The sequence below is a fragment of the Schistocerca americana genome, chromosome 1 (assembly GCF_021461395.2).
Source record: "Schistocerca americana isolate TAMUIC-IGC-003095 chromosome 1, iqSchAmer2.1, whole genome shotgun sequence".
In the NCBI taxonomy this organism is placed as follows: domain Eukaryota; kingdom Metazoa; phylum Arthropoda; class Insecta; order Orthoptera; family Acrididae; genus Schistocerca; species Schistocerca americana.
In genome coordinates, this window is record NC_060119.1 from 1,121,449,987 (window position 1) to 1,121,463,500 (window position 13,514).

At 42.8% G+C, this 13,514-nt stretch overlaps 1 protein-coding gene across 1 annotated transcript in view; it reads right to left on the reverse strand.

Moving 5' to 3' along the window:
* The window catches only part of LOC124596941 (Down syndrome cell adhesion molecule-like protein Dscam2), a 348,091-nt gene that overhangs the window by 148,499 nt on the left and 186,078 nt on the right, over window positions 1–13,514 (reverse strand). The window contains exons 16-17 of the mRNA XM_047135906.1: window positions 10,688–10,792; window positions 10,465–10,603 (exon numbers count right to left, since the gene is read on the reverse strand). Of these exons, the coding sequence (XP_046991862.1) occupies window positions 10,465–10,603; window positions 10,688–10,792 (244 nt within the window). The remainder of the gene's footprint in view (window positions 1–10,464; window positions 10,604–10,687; window positions 10,793–13,514) is intronic.

A 13,514-nucleotide genomic window follows, 5' to 3' on the forward strand; every position in this document is an offset into this window, starting at 1 on the left:
CATGAAAATTCATTTTATTGGTCTCTCAGACAGTTCTGTGGCATTACAATCGCATCTTTATGTGAACATATGTCTTAGGTCATAATGATCAACATTGGGATATATGGATTACCCAACATTTACCAACAATTCAGACATGAAAATAAACCACGAAGGAGGCGGTATGTTGAAGAGAAAAGCTACAATCTAATGATCCAAATCTTCAATTGATTGGTAACATCAAAAATTATAACCTGATGGTGTAACTGTCAACTAGTTCAAAAGATAAATAGTGGAAACTGGTGATAGGTCCAATGCTGAATTTCAATTGCAGAAAAACCAATTCCACTATCCTGGAACTTGATCTCACAAGGTCCAGAGCACACAACCTCAAATAGTTTAAAACTAAAGGCATGAAAATAATCAGCTCCCCTATTTTCATGCCTTTAATACACTGCTGACCATTAAAATTGCTACACTACGAAGAAGACGTGCTACAATTTAACTGACAGGAAGAAGATGCTGTGATATGCAAATGATTAGCTTTTCAGAGCATTCACACAAGGTTGGCGCTGGTGGTGACACCTACAACGTGCTGACATGAGTAAAGTTTCCAACCAATTTCTCATACACAAACAGCAGTTGACCAGAGTTGCCTGATGAAACATTGTTGTGATGCCTCATGTAAGGAGGAGAAATGTGTACCATCACATTTCCGACTTTGATAAAGGTCAGATTGTAGCCTATCGCAATTGCGGTTTATCGTATCATGACATTGCTGCTTGCACTGGATGAGATCCAATGACTGTTAGCAGAATATGGAATCAGTTGGTTCAGGAGGGTAATACAGAACGTCATGCTGGATTCCTATGGCCTCGTATCACTAGCAGATGACATGACAGGCATCTTATCCACATGGCTGTAACGGATCGTGCAGCCACGTCTTGATCTCTGAGTCAACAGATTGGGACGTTTGCAAGACAACAACCATCTGCACAAACAGTTCGACGACGTCTGCAGCAGCATGGACTATCAGCTCGGAGACCATGGTTGCGGTTACCCTTGATGCTGTATCACAGGCAGGAGCTCCTTCGATGGTGTACTCATTGACGAACCTCGGTGTACGAATGGCAAAATGTCATTTTTTCGGATGAATCCAGGTTCTGTTTACAGCATCATGATGGTCACATCTGTGTTTGGTGACATCTCAGTGAACGCACATTGGAAGCGTGTATTTATCATCACCATACTGGCGTATCACCCAGCGTGATGGTATGGGGTGCCATTGGTTACACATCTCGGTCACCTCTTGTTCGCATTGACAGCACTTTGAACAGTGGACATTACATTTCAGATCTGCTATGACCCGTGGCTCTACCCTTCTTTCGACCCTTCTGAAACTCTACATTTCAGCAGGATAATGCACGACCGCATGTTGCAGGTCCTGTATGGGCATTTCTGGATACAGAAAATGTTCGACTGCTGCCCTGGCAAGCACATTCTCCAAGTCTCTCACCAATTGAAAATGTCTGGTCAATGGTGGCCGAGCAACTGGCTTGTCACAATACACCAGTCACTACTCTTGATAGACTGCGGTATTGTGTTGAAGCTGCATGGGCAGCTGTACCTGTATACACCATCCAAGCTCTGTTTGACTCAATGCTTAGGTGTATCATGGCTGTTATTACAGTCAGAGGTTGTTGTTCTGGGTACTGATTTCTCAGGATCTATGCACCCAAATTGCATGAAAATGTAATCACATGTCAGTTCTAGTATAATATATTTGTCCAATGAATACCCATTTATCATCTGCATTTCTTCTTGGTGTAGCAATTTTAATGGCCAGTAGTGTATTAGACTGTTCGAGGTAGTGTCCTCTGTGCCTCATAAGATCAAGTTCCTGAATAATGCTACTGATTTTTCTAGTCGAAATCCAGCAGTGGGCCTATCATTGGTTTCCACTAATTATCTTTTAAAGTAGTTGACAGATACACCATATACACCATCAGGTTATAATTTTTGGTCTTAACAATTAATTAGAAACTGGATTACTATGCTGCAGCTTTTATTTTTGACATATTGCCTCATTAGCAGTTTAGCGTTCTTTGACAATGAATGTTGGATTTTCCATATATCTCCAGTGTTGATCATCTTATGCCCTAAGATTTCTGTTCACCTAGAGATGTGGATGTGATGCCATGAAATCAGTTGTGAGTCCAATAAAAAAGATTTTCATTCAGCGGAAGCAGTTTTCTAATTTCCAAGATGTATATTCACAGCTGTGGTTGCCTTGACTACTATATGTAATCTTTTGCAAGTATTTCAAAGAAAAAATATGTTCTGCCCTTAAAAATCTAAGAGAAAGTTTTATTCTTTTTAAATTCTTCTTTTACCACTTTTTTCTGATGTCTGGCAGGATAAGCCACACAAAACGCTAGACCTTGATCTGACTGCTTACTAGTCTTTGACATGCACATGGGGGTAGTATATCTTGGAACTCTTACATGTCCTGCAGCTTTCTCATACCACTGCATTATGAGTATTGTGTGAGCTAAGAGATTCTGATGAATATGTTGTATCTAAGGCCAACTGAAATGGTCAACAACATCTGGATAACTAGAACCCCCACTTGTTCCCTGATGTTTCGCTGGTTCAAAAAGGGGTAAACTGCTAAAGATCAATTACCCAATGTTTTATTGGTTCAAAAAGAGGCAAATTGCTAAAGATCAATTGTCAGTCTACTGATGGGCAAGGCTGTGTGAGATCCATACAATCGTAAAATATAACATCACTATGAGACTGAGTGCACTGATAACTTCAAATAACAGAGTACAAAGGAAAGTGCCATAGTAACTACAGAGAATGGACAGGAACCGTGGGAAAAATTGTGATATAAGGAACATGGTAGTATGAATGACTGAAGCAATGCATCCTTTTGCCAACAGGATACAGTTTGGGATGGTGATCCTCATATTATTATTTACATTATGTGAAATGGAAAGCTTTGTACATTTAGCATGAACTCTCAAGCAAATTATATGGAGTTGTGACAACAGGCTGTATGCACTAATTTGTTCATCTACACCACCTCACAGAGGTCCAGTTTATTCAGGGAAATAATACAGGATTCCATTGCTCATAACTGGGATCAGAGTGCATTAGAAAACATCCCATACACATGTGTGTATTACCTTGGTTTCTCAGTACACCACATCTCAATCCTATTGGATACCTCTGAGATGATGTAATGATGAATAATGTCTTGTGGAACTGGTGCCATTATCATCAGCATGAGAGGGTGTTATATGCTACTAACAATGTATTCCAAACTTAGGTGCTCTTCAATGATTTATTTCCTTATTTATGTTAGCTAATACAACACCGTATTCAGACAGGGTAAGTTGCAGATGATACAAAAGCAAACATTGCTTCTGGAGTCTGCACACTGCTGTATTTGTTAGTACTTTTTGGTTAAAGGAGACTACTCAGCAAAAAGAAGCAGAAGCACAGAGTTGTTGATGACCACATACAAAAAGACTCATACACACACACACACGCACGCACACACACACACACACGCACACACACACACACACGCGCGCGCGCGCGCGCGCACACACACACACACACACACACACACACACCTATGCTCCTACATATTGCTGGCTGGACTAATAGTGGCAATGCTGCATTTTGGCAGATGGACTAGGTTATGGGGGAAGGAGGGGGATAGGACGTTGGGTGGGATGGGTAGAGGGAGATGGAGGTGGGAGGCATGGAGAGGATTAGGGGTGAGTTGCTAGTCGCTCATAGGGAGACAGCCAGTTTGCCAGCTAGGAATGCAGGAGGGAAGGGTGGCAGGTATGTGGGTTAGGCATGTGAAGCATGGTTGTCGGATCCAATAGAAGCAGCATATGCTGAAAGTGATGCAGAGACATGAATTGGGAGGGTGTGACAGGAAGGAGGAAGGGGAAACTGTTGGGTGGAGGGTGGATGGACATTGTGTTATTGGAGACTCAGACCAGGATGATTATGGGAGCAGAGGATGTGTTGAAAGGCCAACTCACATTTGCATAGCTCAGAGAAGCTGGTGGTGAGGGGAATCATCCATATGGCCTGGGTTGGTATATGACATACTAGCATAGGTTGCATGGCTCTGATGGGGTAGGATAAACCTGCAACTGTACACCACCCGCTCTTTTCCTAAAGGACAGCTCTTTCTGTCTGTGTTTGTGCAGGTTTTCTCCAACTATTCCTACGGTTCCTCCACGTCTGCTTTACTTTCCTAACGTTTGTGTGTTTACTCTTTGCATCTGGAGCATTGACGTGTTTGTGTTACCAACTATCTCACTACTAAAGCAGGTTGGGCCATCTGGTAGTCCATCGCCGGTGCTGCTAGTTTCCCAGACTTGAAATGAGCCTATTATCAGACTGCTGCAATGCTTCATAGAACTGTCGGGCAGTATGTTTTATGCAATCCCTGTTTCCTCATTCAAGGCCCTGGTCAGGTAGTCTCACAGTAGGAGCAAGGTGAGTCACAGAGCTCTCACTTGCACCCCTTGGAGCTGATGTATGTGTGTATTGGCTCCCTTCCTCCACACTGCTGACACATAATCTAGCATTAGTTGGATCAGTGCCAGATATAGCATAATTCTGCAGTGTGGAGGAAGTGCTGACTGTGGGTTGAATAGTGGATATAGCGCCTTCAAACTACCATTCACTTTCCCCCAGACCTCATGGACATGCGGCTTCCAGGTAAGGTGCCTATCGAGGGTTACCCCTAGCTATTTAGCCTTGCGAGACCAGGGGATGGGGATTCCCATGATTCGCAATGGCTGAAGGTCCATAGGCAGTCTATGTCTATTACTCTATTACGATGGCCTGGCTTTTAGTGGCATTATATTTCAGTCGGCATTTCGTTGCTCAAGACCCCAGGGTGTTGCATGCTTCTTGTAAGCAGTGATGAATGACGTCAACTCTTAGGGAACACGCATACTATGTGGTGCATCTGTGTAAAGTGTGAGTGATACTCTGTTGGTGCGTGGTCCATCAGGTGTATACACAGAGTACATCAGGGGGCTGAGAACTGACCCCTGTGGCACTGCCACTCACATAGGTCTATTTGTTGAGATGCCACCTTCAGCATGAAGGTGAAACATCCGGTCACGCAGATATGATGTGACGAGTCTGACGAGTGGTGTCAGAACCCTAGTATAAAAAGCTTTTAGAAAGGCCCTCATGCCACACGCAGTCAAAGGCCTTGTAGACGTCAAGAAATACTGCCCCTGAGTACTCTAGGTGCGCAGTCAAAGGCCTTGTAGACGTCAAGAAATACTGCCCCTGAGTACTCTAGGTGCGCCGGAGCTCCCATCACGTCCTCAACATCCTGCAGTAGTTGGTGTTGCATGCTATGGCTGTGTCAAAATCCGAACTGCTCTGTGGGAATCAATCCCTCCCTGTTCATGTGCTCAAAGATCCGTTTAATATAGATTCTTTCAAAGACTTTGGATAGAACAGGGAGCAGACTTATGGGCCAATAGTTTTGTGGAAGCCTTGCATCTTTGCCTTGTTTGGAAGTGGCAACCACCTCCATGTGTTTCCACACAGAGGTATAGTCGCCAGTCCACAAAACATAGTTTAAGGCATTTGTGATAGCTTGCAGTGCATCAGGTGGCAGTCATTTCAACACAAGAGCTTCCACGTGGTCACAGCCACATGCCTTCCTGATATTTATGGAGTGAAATTGAATGTCTACTTCTTCCTCTGTGATGGGCTCTATAGCATTGCCTGCATCTTCTACGAGGAAAGTGGGCAGCCATTGTTGCACAGTTTGTATGTGCTCTTTATCTATGTTATCCTCTATCAGCGTGAAGTTATTTGCAAAGCTGTCAGTCAAGAGATTAGGCTTGGTGTCAGGGTCACAGACAACCCCTCTGTTGACTTGTAGAGGAGGAAGATGGTGCCCTTTTCTTAAGAACTGCTTGGTTATTCACCAGGCAGAGCCATCTTCAATGCTAATCATGCCTATTTTGCCTGCCCAGTTTTGATTTCTGTGGTTTTCCACGGCCACCTTTACCTCACAGCACAGGCGGTTTAGGTGGCATTTGTTGGCAGAATGGCATGTAATTTGCTATTTGCAGAAAAGCCTGTTTTTGTCCGGAATGGCCTGCAGTATCTCAGGGGGAAGCTGATGTGATGTGTCAGATGGCCTTTGTGTACCCCTGGGTGTGGCAGCGTCTACAGCCTGGAGAGTGTCCACTGTAAGATGCTGCAGTGTCTCGTCTGCACTGATGATATAAGGGTCTGGGATGGTAGCAAGAGTCTTGTGGCTCCTCTCTAAACTGTTCCCAATTTACCCTTCCTAGCCGTTGACGTCATTTCAGTGGCTCCACACCATCATCAGTATCTACGTCAAAAATGACTGGTAGATAGTCGAATGAGAGAGCGCCTTGACTTGTGGTAGTAGTGAGGTGTCCGACTCCCCTTACCACCATGATGTCAGGCACGCCACGGCAGCTGCGTGCATTGTTTGGGTAGTGCATTGGGTCATATGATCCTAAAACTACTGCATTGTGCTGCCAAACTACACACAGTAGATGGCGACCATTGTTATTTGTTACACTAGAATGCCACTCAGAGAGTTTTGCATTAAAGTTCCCCCTTATAAAGAGTTTACTGCGGAGAGACAGTAATGCGTCAACATCCCTGTGTTCTAGTGGCCTTCCAGTTGGCCGATAAACTGAGATGAATGTAATCCAACCCGACAGTGTCTCTACTGCAACAGCAGTGGCCTCAATGCTGCTAAGGGAGCTGTACAATGCGGTGTTTCAATGAGGTCTTAACATAGATGGCAGTGCCACCATCCGCTGTAGGCCTATCAGTGTGGTGACAAATGAAATTTGCTGCCCGTGCATGGACACCAGGTTTTAAGTTTTCCAAGATGAGGCAGATGTCAACTGCCTCATCACGAAAGAAATGTCGGTACTCTTGTACCTGAGGACATTTGCTGTATGCATTCCACATGCATACAGTTAAACCATACACTGTATTAGGGATGCTGCAACTGTGTTGCCTGTTGGCCATGAGGGCCAACTGCACTGCCATCACAAGGATGGTGGGAAGACTCTGGAGCAACTATTTGACTGTTTTAATGAGAGAGTGAAGCCCATCTCTTAAGTCATCATAGTTTGTAGCACTGTCCTCGTTTGCAGAGGTGTTTACATTTCACGGGTGTTTCTCTCTGATCCATTCCCGTAAACATCTACCATGGCATATTGGCCAGTTGGGCATTCCCTATTTGGTCCATGCCTATTGGTGACTTCATTAGCAGTGGAGGCAGCCAGGTGCTCCCTATTTGGTCTGCACTCGCTAACAACTTCCTTTGCGAAGGAGTCTGCTGTGATCGTTTCAGCCCACTGGCCAGCGTGATTTACATCAGCACCCGAGCAATGACCATTTGCATGCTTTTCCACATGAGGCTGTACTGGTGCAGCCTCGGGGGGGGGGGCTCTTTCCCCTCGTGACATTACTAAAACTAGGGCCAGGAGTAACATGTCTGGCTGGGGTGTTATTGGCACACTGCTTAGTGTCTGCCTTTCGGAAGGTGTTACACCTGTGGTAGCTAGCAACATGCTTTTGGGGGAAATTGCAGCACTGAGCACTGGGACGTTTCCTCTGGCTTTGCTTTGCACTCAAAATTTTATGTGACCCAGCGCATTTTATGCCTTTGGGCAGCATAGTGTAGAACCTAGCTACATGATTCAAGCCTCGGCACTAAAAACGTTGTGCCCTCTGACACTTGCTGCGAAATTTTTTGACCTGTATTCCAGTGACATTCATGATGCTTTTCAGCTGGAATTTTCTACGTTATCAATCAGGATAACCATAAACAGTGAGGTCTGTTTATTGGTGTAAGGCATTTTTCATGTGGGAAACCGCTCGGATGCTGAAACCTAATTCCTCCAGCTCCTCTTTGAGGTGTACTGCGTCCATTTAAAAAGGTAGCTTGCTGAAGACTACTTGAGCAGTTCAGATGATTGGGTATAGTACGGCAGAACTTGGGTCTTAGCCACACCTGTAACCACATCGTAATCCTCACGTGATTTTAATATGATTTTTAAAGTGTCACAGCCTGCTGTTTTAATCATAACAGAAGACTTAGACTAGACCACACTATTTAAGAGCTGTAGAAAGTTATTAAAATCACTTGACCATTGTATAACAATGGGAAGAAGTGTGGTCATCTTTGGTCTACTCCGTTGTGCATTGATGTCATCGGTTGGCATGTCAGTGAATGTGACATACCTGTTTGCAGTCTGTAATGGCTGTGCCTGTGTGAGCGCAGCTGCCCTGGCAGTGTGCTTCCTGTTTGTCATTTGGAAACCATCTTTGGTGGGGAGGTCGTTCTTGGCGGCCTTTGTACCCACAGAAGAGAACTTCTTCTTTGTGTGCACCTTAGGTGCCTTACTTTTAGAGGCAGCAGGCTTCTTTGCAGAGGTCTTCTTCAGGGTGACGTCCACCTCCATATCTGTCTGGTTTCCAGCCAGGATTAACACCTTCTGGAATGCCAGACTTTCACTGACCACAGCTGTGATTGTAGGTCTCTGAGACACCAATGTAGCTAGTAACTGCGCCATTTGCATGAAAGACAGGTGTTTTGCCCGCCGCGCAGCTTTGATTCACACTGACAATGCACAGGGCAAGTACCACCAGGAAACAGCCAGACTACATCAGTGGCCTTCCCCCTACATCTGAAGCTCATGCTACTGTGTGTGGGAGCATACCCCTGCTGACCATACTCACTGAGTTATAGATCATGTCGTCTGTGTGCATGACTGAAGCTGCATCTGCCGATGTAGCACTCTTTGCATTAGAATCCATAACTCGCACTTGCAACAGGGCTGGAGTAGGAAGTACCATTTGGGTGGACTGGGCAGGTCTTGCACCTGAGTCTTGCCTTGTGGCAAGGGGTTGGGAGTGGGAGTGGCATAGGGATGAACTTGGATGTTGTGGAGGTTGGGTGGGTAATGGAACGCTACTGTAGGAGATGTGGAAAGGATTAGGGTATAGTCCCACTCATTTCAGGGCATGGTGAGAGATAACCAAAGTCCTGATGAAGGATATGGTTCAATTCTTCCATTCCAGAGTGGTAATGAGTAACAAATGGGACACTCATTTGTAGCTGGTCCTTTGGGGTGGTTGGAGGATTGGAGATATGTGAGGATATCTGTTTGCAGACTAGGTCTGGGGAGAGTGCCTGTCTGTGAAGGCCTTTGTGAGACATTCAGCATACTGGGAAAAGGAGTTCTTGTCACTGGAGATATGCCATTCCCGACAGGCCAGGCTGTATGGGACCGATTTTTGTTGTGGAAGGGATGGCAGCTGTCAAAATGCAGGTGCTGCTGGTGGCTAGTGGATTTAATATGATGGAGCTATCATTCAGGAAGGTGGCACACTGGGTTGAGGAGGATCAGGTGAAGCAGGTGGAAGAAATGGTGCTGAGTTCGTGAAGAATGAGGATAGGGTGTCTGGCCCTGAGTGCAGATGATGTAGCAATCACCATGAATCTGAACCATATCAGGAATTTGGGTTTTGTGAGGCTTGGAATGTTTCCTCTAGATGACCCAAAAACAGGTTGGCATTGGATGATGCCATGTGGGTGCCCCATGGCTGTTCTGTGAATTTGGTTGTATACTTTCCCCTCAAAGGAGTAGTATTTTTGTGTTACGATGAATTTAGTAAGTTGTAAGAGAAATGATATCGTGGGTTTGGAGGCAGAAGGATGTTGGGAGAGGTAGCATTCGATACGTGCAAGGCCAAAATGCAGGTGTCATCAGCAAATGAAATTTTATTTCTAGCATGGACATTCTCTCTATCATTATCAATGTAAAAATGAAGCTTCTGCAACTGTAAAGTTCTCTTCAAAAGTATACTGGTATTCATATGCAGTTCTAAGACAGTGTGGTGTCCTACTGACATGAAACCAGCAGTATACCTGCATGACAATGTCTCTGTCTGCATTTTCCACTTATTATCTCCTGTTGTGTCTTGCTTGACCTGGATGAAATAATACATCATTGATTAGGTTAAATTCCTCTACCTTTCCATCTCCAATGAAATGAAGGAGCTCATGTTTCAGAAAGCAATAGATTTACTTCTTCTTGGCTTATATTTGATGGTGGGTTTAATAAAATAATGAAAAACCCTCGATGGGAAACAAACAAGGAATGGCTTAAGGAGGTGTTTATCAGTGGATAGACACATAAACCAGAAATAATTGCACTCTCTTCGATTATAAACATCCATTGTCCTCATAGCGCACATACACACACACTCACAGCTACAGTATGCCAGCACTTTGTGTTTGCCAAACTTTTTTTTTTTTACATGATACATTCATTTGTTCACTTTGAGTGTACACTACAGCATGATAGATATAAGACTGTTCTAAACAAATGGTTTGGAAACTTAATGCAAACTAATGACCTCCTTCAGGAGTTGTGACAGCAACAGGTGCAGATTTAGGTCCTGATCCTACAGCATTGAAAGCCTGCACATATATGTTATATCGGGTGAACTTCTTCAAATGTTTCAGGCGTAACTCTGTACTTGCTGAACCTCTGACCTGCGAAAAGTTTCAAAAGAAAATATGAAAAAAATGTTAAACATTAATTCTTGTTGTATGAAGAGACTGTCATATATTACTTACAATATGTTTGTTTGTAGTGTTATTCACAAGTACAGGAGAACCATGAATGTTCCAGTGGACAATGTAGCCCAAGATGTCTCCATTCCAAGAATCTGGTATAGGAGGCTGTGGAAAGTCAAATTATAATTAAATTTTCCATTCAAAAACTCCTCCTCCTAATTCTTTTTAAAATTGCTCATCTACTGAAAAGAAGCTCTAAGAAGAGACTTCAAGATAGGCAAGAAGATAGTTGAACAAACATATTGCAACATAGTCACTCCACACGGATCCAGGAATGGCTTGTCTATAAATTTATTCCATTTACGGACCACAATGTTTTATTCTGGGTAATTAATTTTGCTCTATGATGACCATCTTAATTACAGAGTACAAACAATTTTTCTATCTTATCAATGCAACATACGCAGTTTCTCACAGAGTCAATTGGTGTTAATGGTATTTCCATTTTTACATAAAAATGACAAAGCTTGTTTTGCTTATTACTTCATCTGTACCATACTTACATATGTTGGATCAGTGCTTACACAGACACACCACAAAATGTGTTTTGTGATGTTATTAATGGAAATAATAAGTCTGTTTCAAATGAACTGTGATATACATACGAATAAGGATGTCCTTTGAGGAATGGTCAATATTCAGGAATATGACCCGAAAAATTATTTGAAACAAAAAAACCTAATAAATGTGGACTTGAAATGCTTACCTTAAGAGCTGTGAGGACATCTTCATTTTCAATATTGTGAGATAAATCTCTTGTACCACAAGCTCTTTGCTTTCCATATCTTGGGAGGAGGTAGTGTGGATCAAATGAGAAAAAACTGCCTAGCAAACATGAGCTCTCAAATGCACACCATAATAGTTGTGAGATATACATTTTAGAGCCCATGATTACTAGACTTGTTTGCTTCAGATGATGATTCCTCCTGTACCCTTAAAAACTGACCATTCCTCTTGGGCATCCTGTATAGATAATAGTCTGCATACTCTGAAGTGCATGTGTGTATTGTAGCACAGTGCACTGTATAAATAATTTTGAAATGAGTCCTCTGCATTCAATGCAACTCATGCTCTACTTTGCACCTGATACTTTGATCCCATGTACCAGGTATCTCTCCTTAGAGTCATCAGGTACAATTTCTCTTGTGTTTCAACAGATATTTTCAATTTTGTTTTTGCAACATGTAGCTGGTGTCAGCCCAAACAAATGATGTTCATCACATGTTTCATGCAACGCCCAGTGTTGACGGAATGTGTTGGTTTGTTTCTGATTTCAAACAAAATTATTTTTAAATTGGACTTTTATGTGCTCATTTCAAAGAACACTATCTGATCAGTCTTGTGTGATATTCATTTTACTTGCATGTATTAACAAGAATGGTAAAACATGAGGAATAATCAAATAATCAGGACTCTAGCAGTGACTGAGCACCACATTTCTGTATGACTCAACAGGGGCCTGCGGTACTGTCGCTGCTGGAGTATTCATTATTATTCATGCTTTTCTGTCCCAGTTAATACATACTGGTAAAAAGAATATTTCACTAGACTAATTTGGGACCACTCTGTCGAATAAGCATGTAAAATTCAACTTTAAAAATTATTTCGTTTGTAATGGGAAACAAAGCAACACTTTCCACCAATGCTGGGCATTGTGTGAAAGACAAGATGAGCAACATTTGTTTGGACTGACTATAGCTCACCTGCGAGAACAAAATTGCAAATATCTACTGAAACACAAGAGAAAAGCACCTGTTGACTCTTAGGAGAGAAACCCTGAACAATTGTCCCTCATCTGTTGTAAGGAAATACTAGATTCATGAAATTGTAAGAATATTTTTAGAGAAGAATTAGATTTCTCATCCAATATTTGTCCTTGGTAAACTTCTTCCCTTTCTCTGAACCTAACTGATGTGAACAATTTATTACTGGTATTTGACTATGACAGTTAGACAAATCATTAATTATCAGGTTCACAGCTATTTCATGAGAGAGAGTTGCATTAAGAAATAACCTATCAATCACTCTAGCTTTACCACTTTTCTTGTTTGGAATGTTGCTGTAGGTATCAAAGCAAAGCTGGAAATCATTAACTGTAGGTGCCTTTGATCAGTACTATAAGATACTAAATCAATTTCAAAATCACTCCACACAATGGCTTCTGATATTTTTGTACTATATCTTAATAGTACTCCATTTAATTGCCTCATGGAGTTTAAAAAATTCCCTGATGAGGGCATATAGACTATTAGAACCACTATCTAACAATGGAAAGTCAAGGATGGAATATCAACATTATTATGGAAAGTGTAGACTGCTACTCACTGTAAACTTTGAGATGGTGAGTTGCAGACAAGCACAACATACATTGAGCTTTCAGCCAAAGTCTTCTTGAGACAGGAAAATATATACACATTCACACAAGCAAGTGCACCTCATGCTAACATGACTGCAATCTCTCAAGCTGTTATGTTCAACTGCATGTTGTACCACAGTTAGGTCCACTCTCCTTTTGGCCACAGTTGGGTGGTGTCCATTCATCCTAGTGGACAGCTGGTTGGTATTCATACCAATATAAAAAGCTGTGCATTGACTGCAGCAGAGCTGGCATATGACATGGCTGCTTTCATAGGCAGCAAGGAGCCTGAAAAGACATGGTAAGCCTGTGACAGACTGGAATACAATCCCTGTGTCAAGGTCTTGGCATTGGGAGTGGCAAAGGGATGGAATAGGATGTTGTGGAGGTTGGGCGGGCGACAAAACACCACCATAGGAGGGGTGGAAAGTATCTTGGTAAGATGTCCCTAATTTCAGAGCATGATGATTG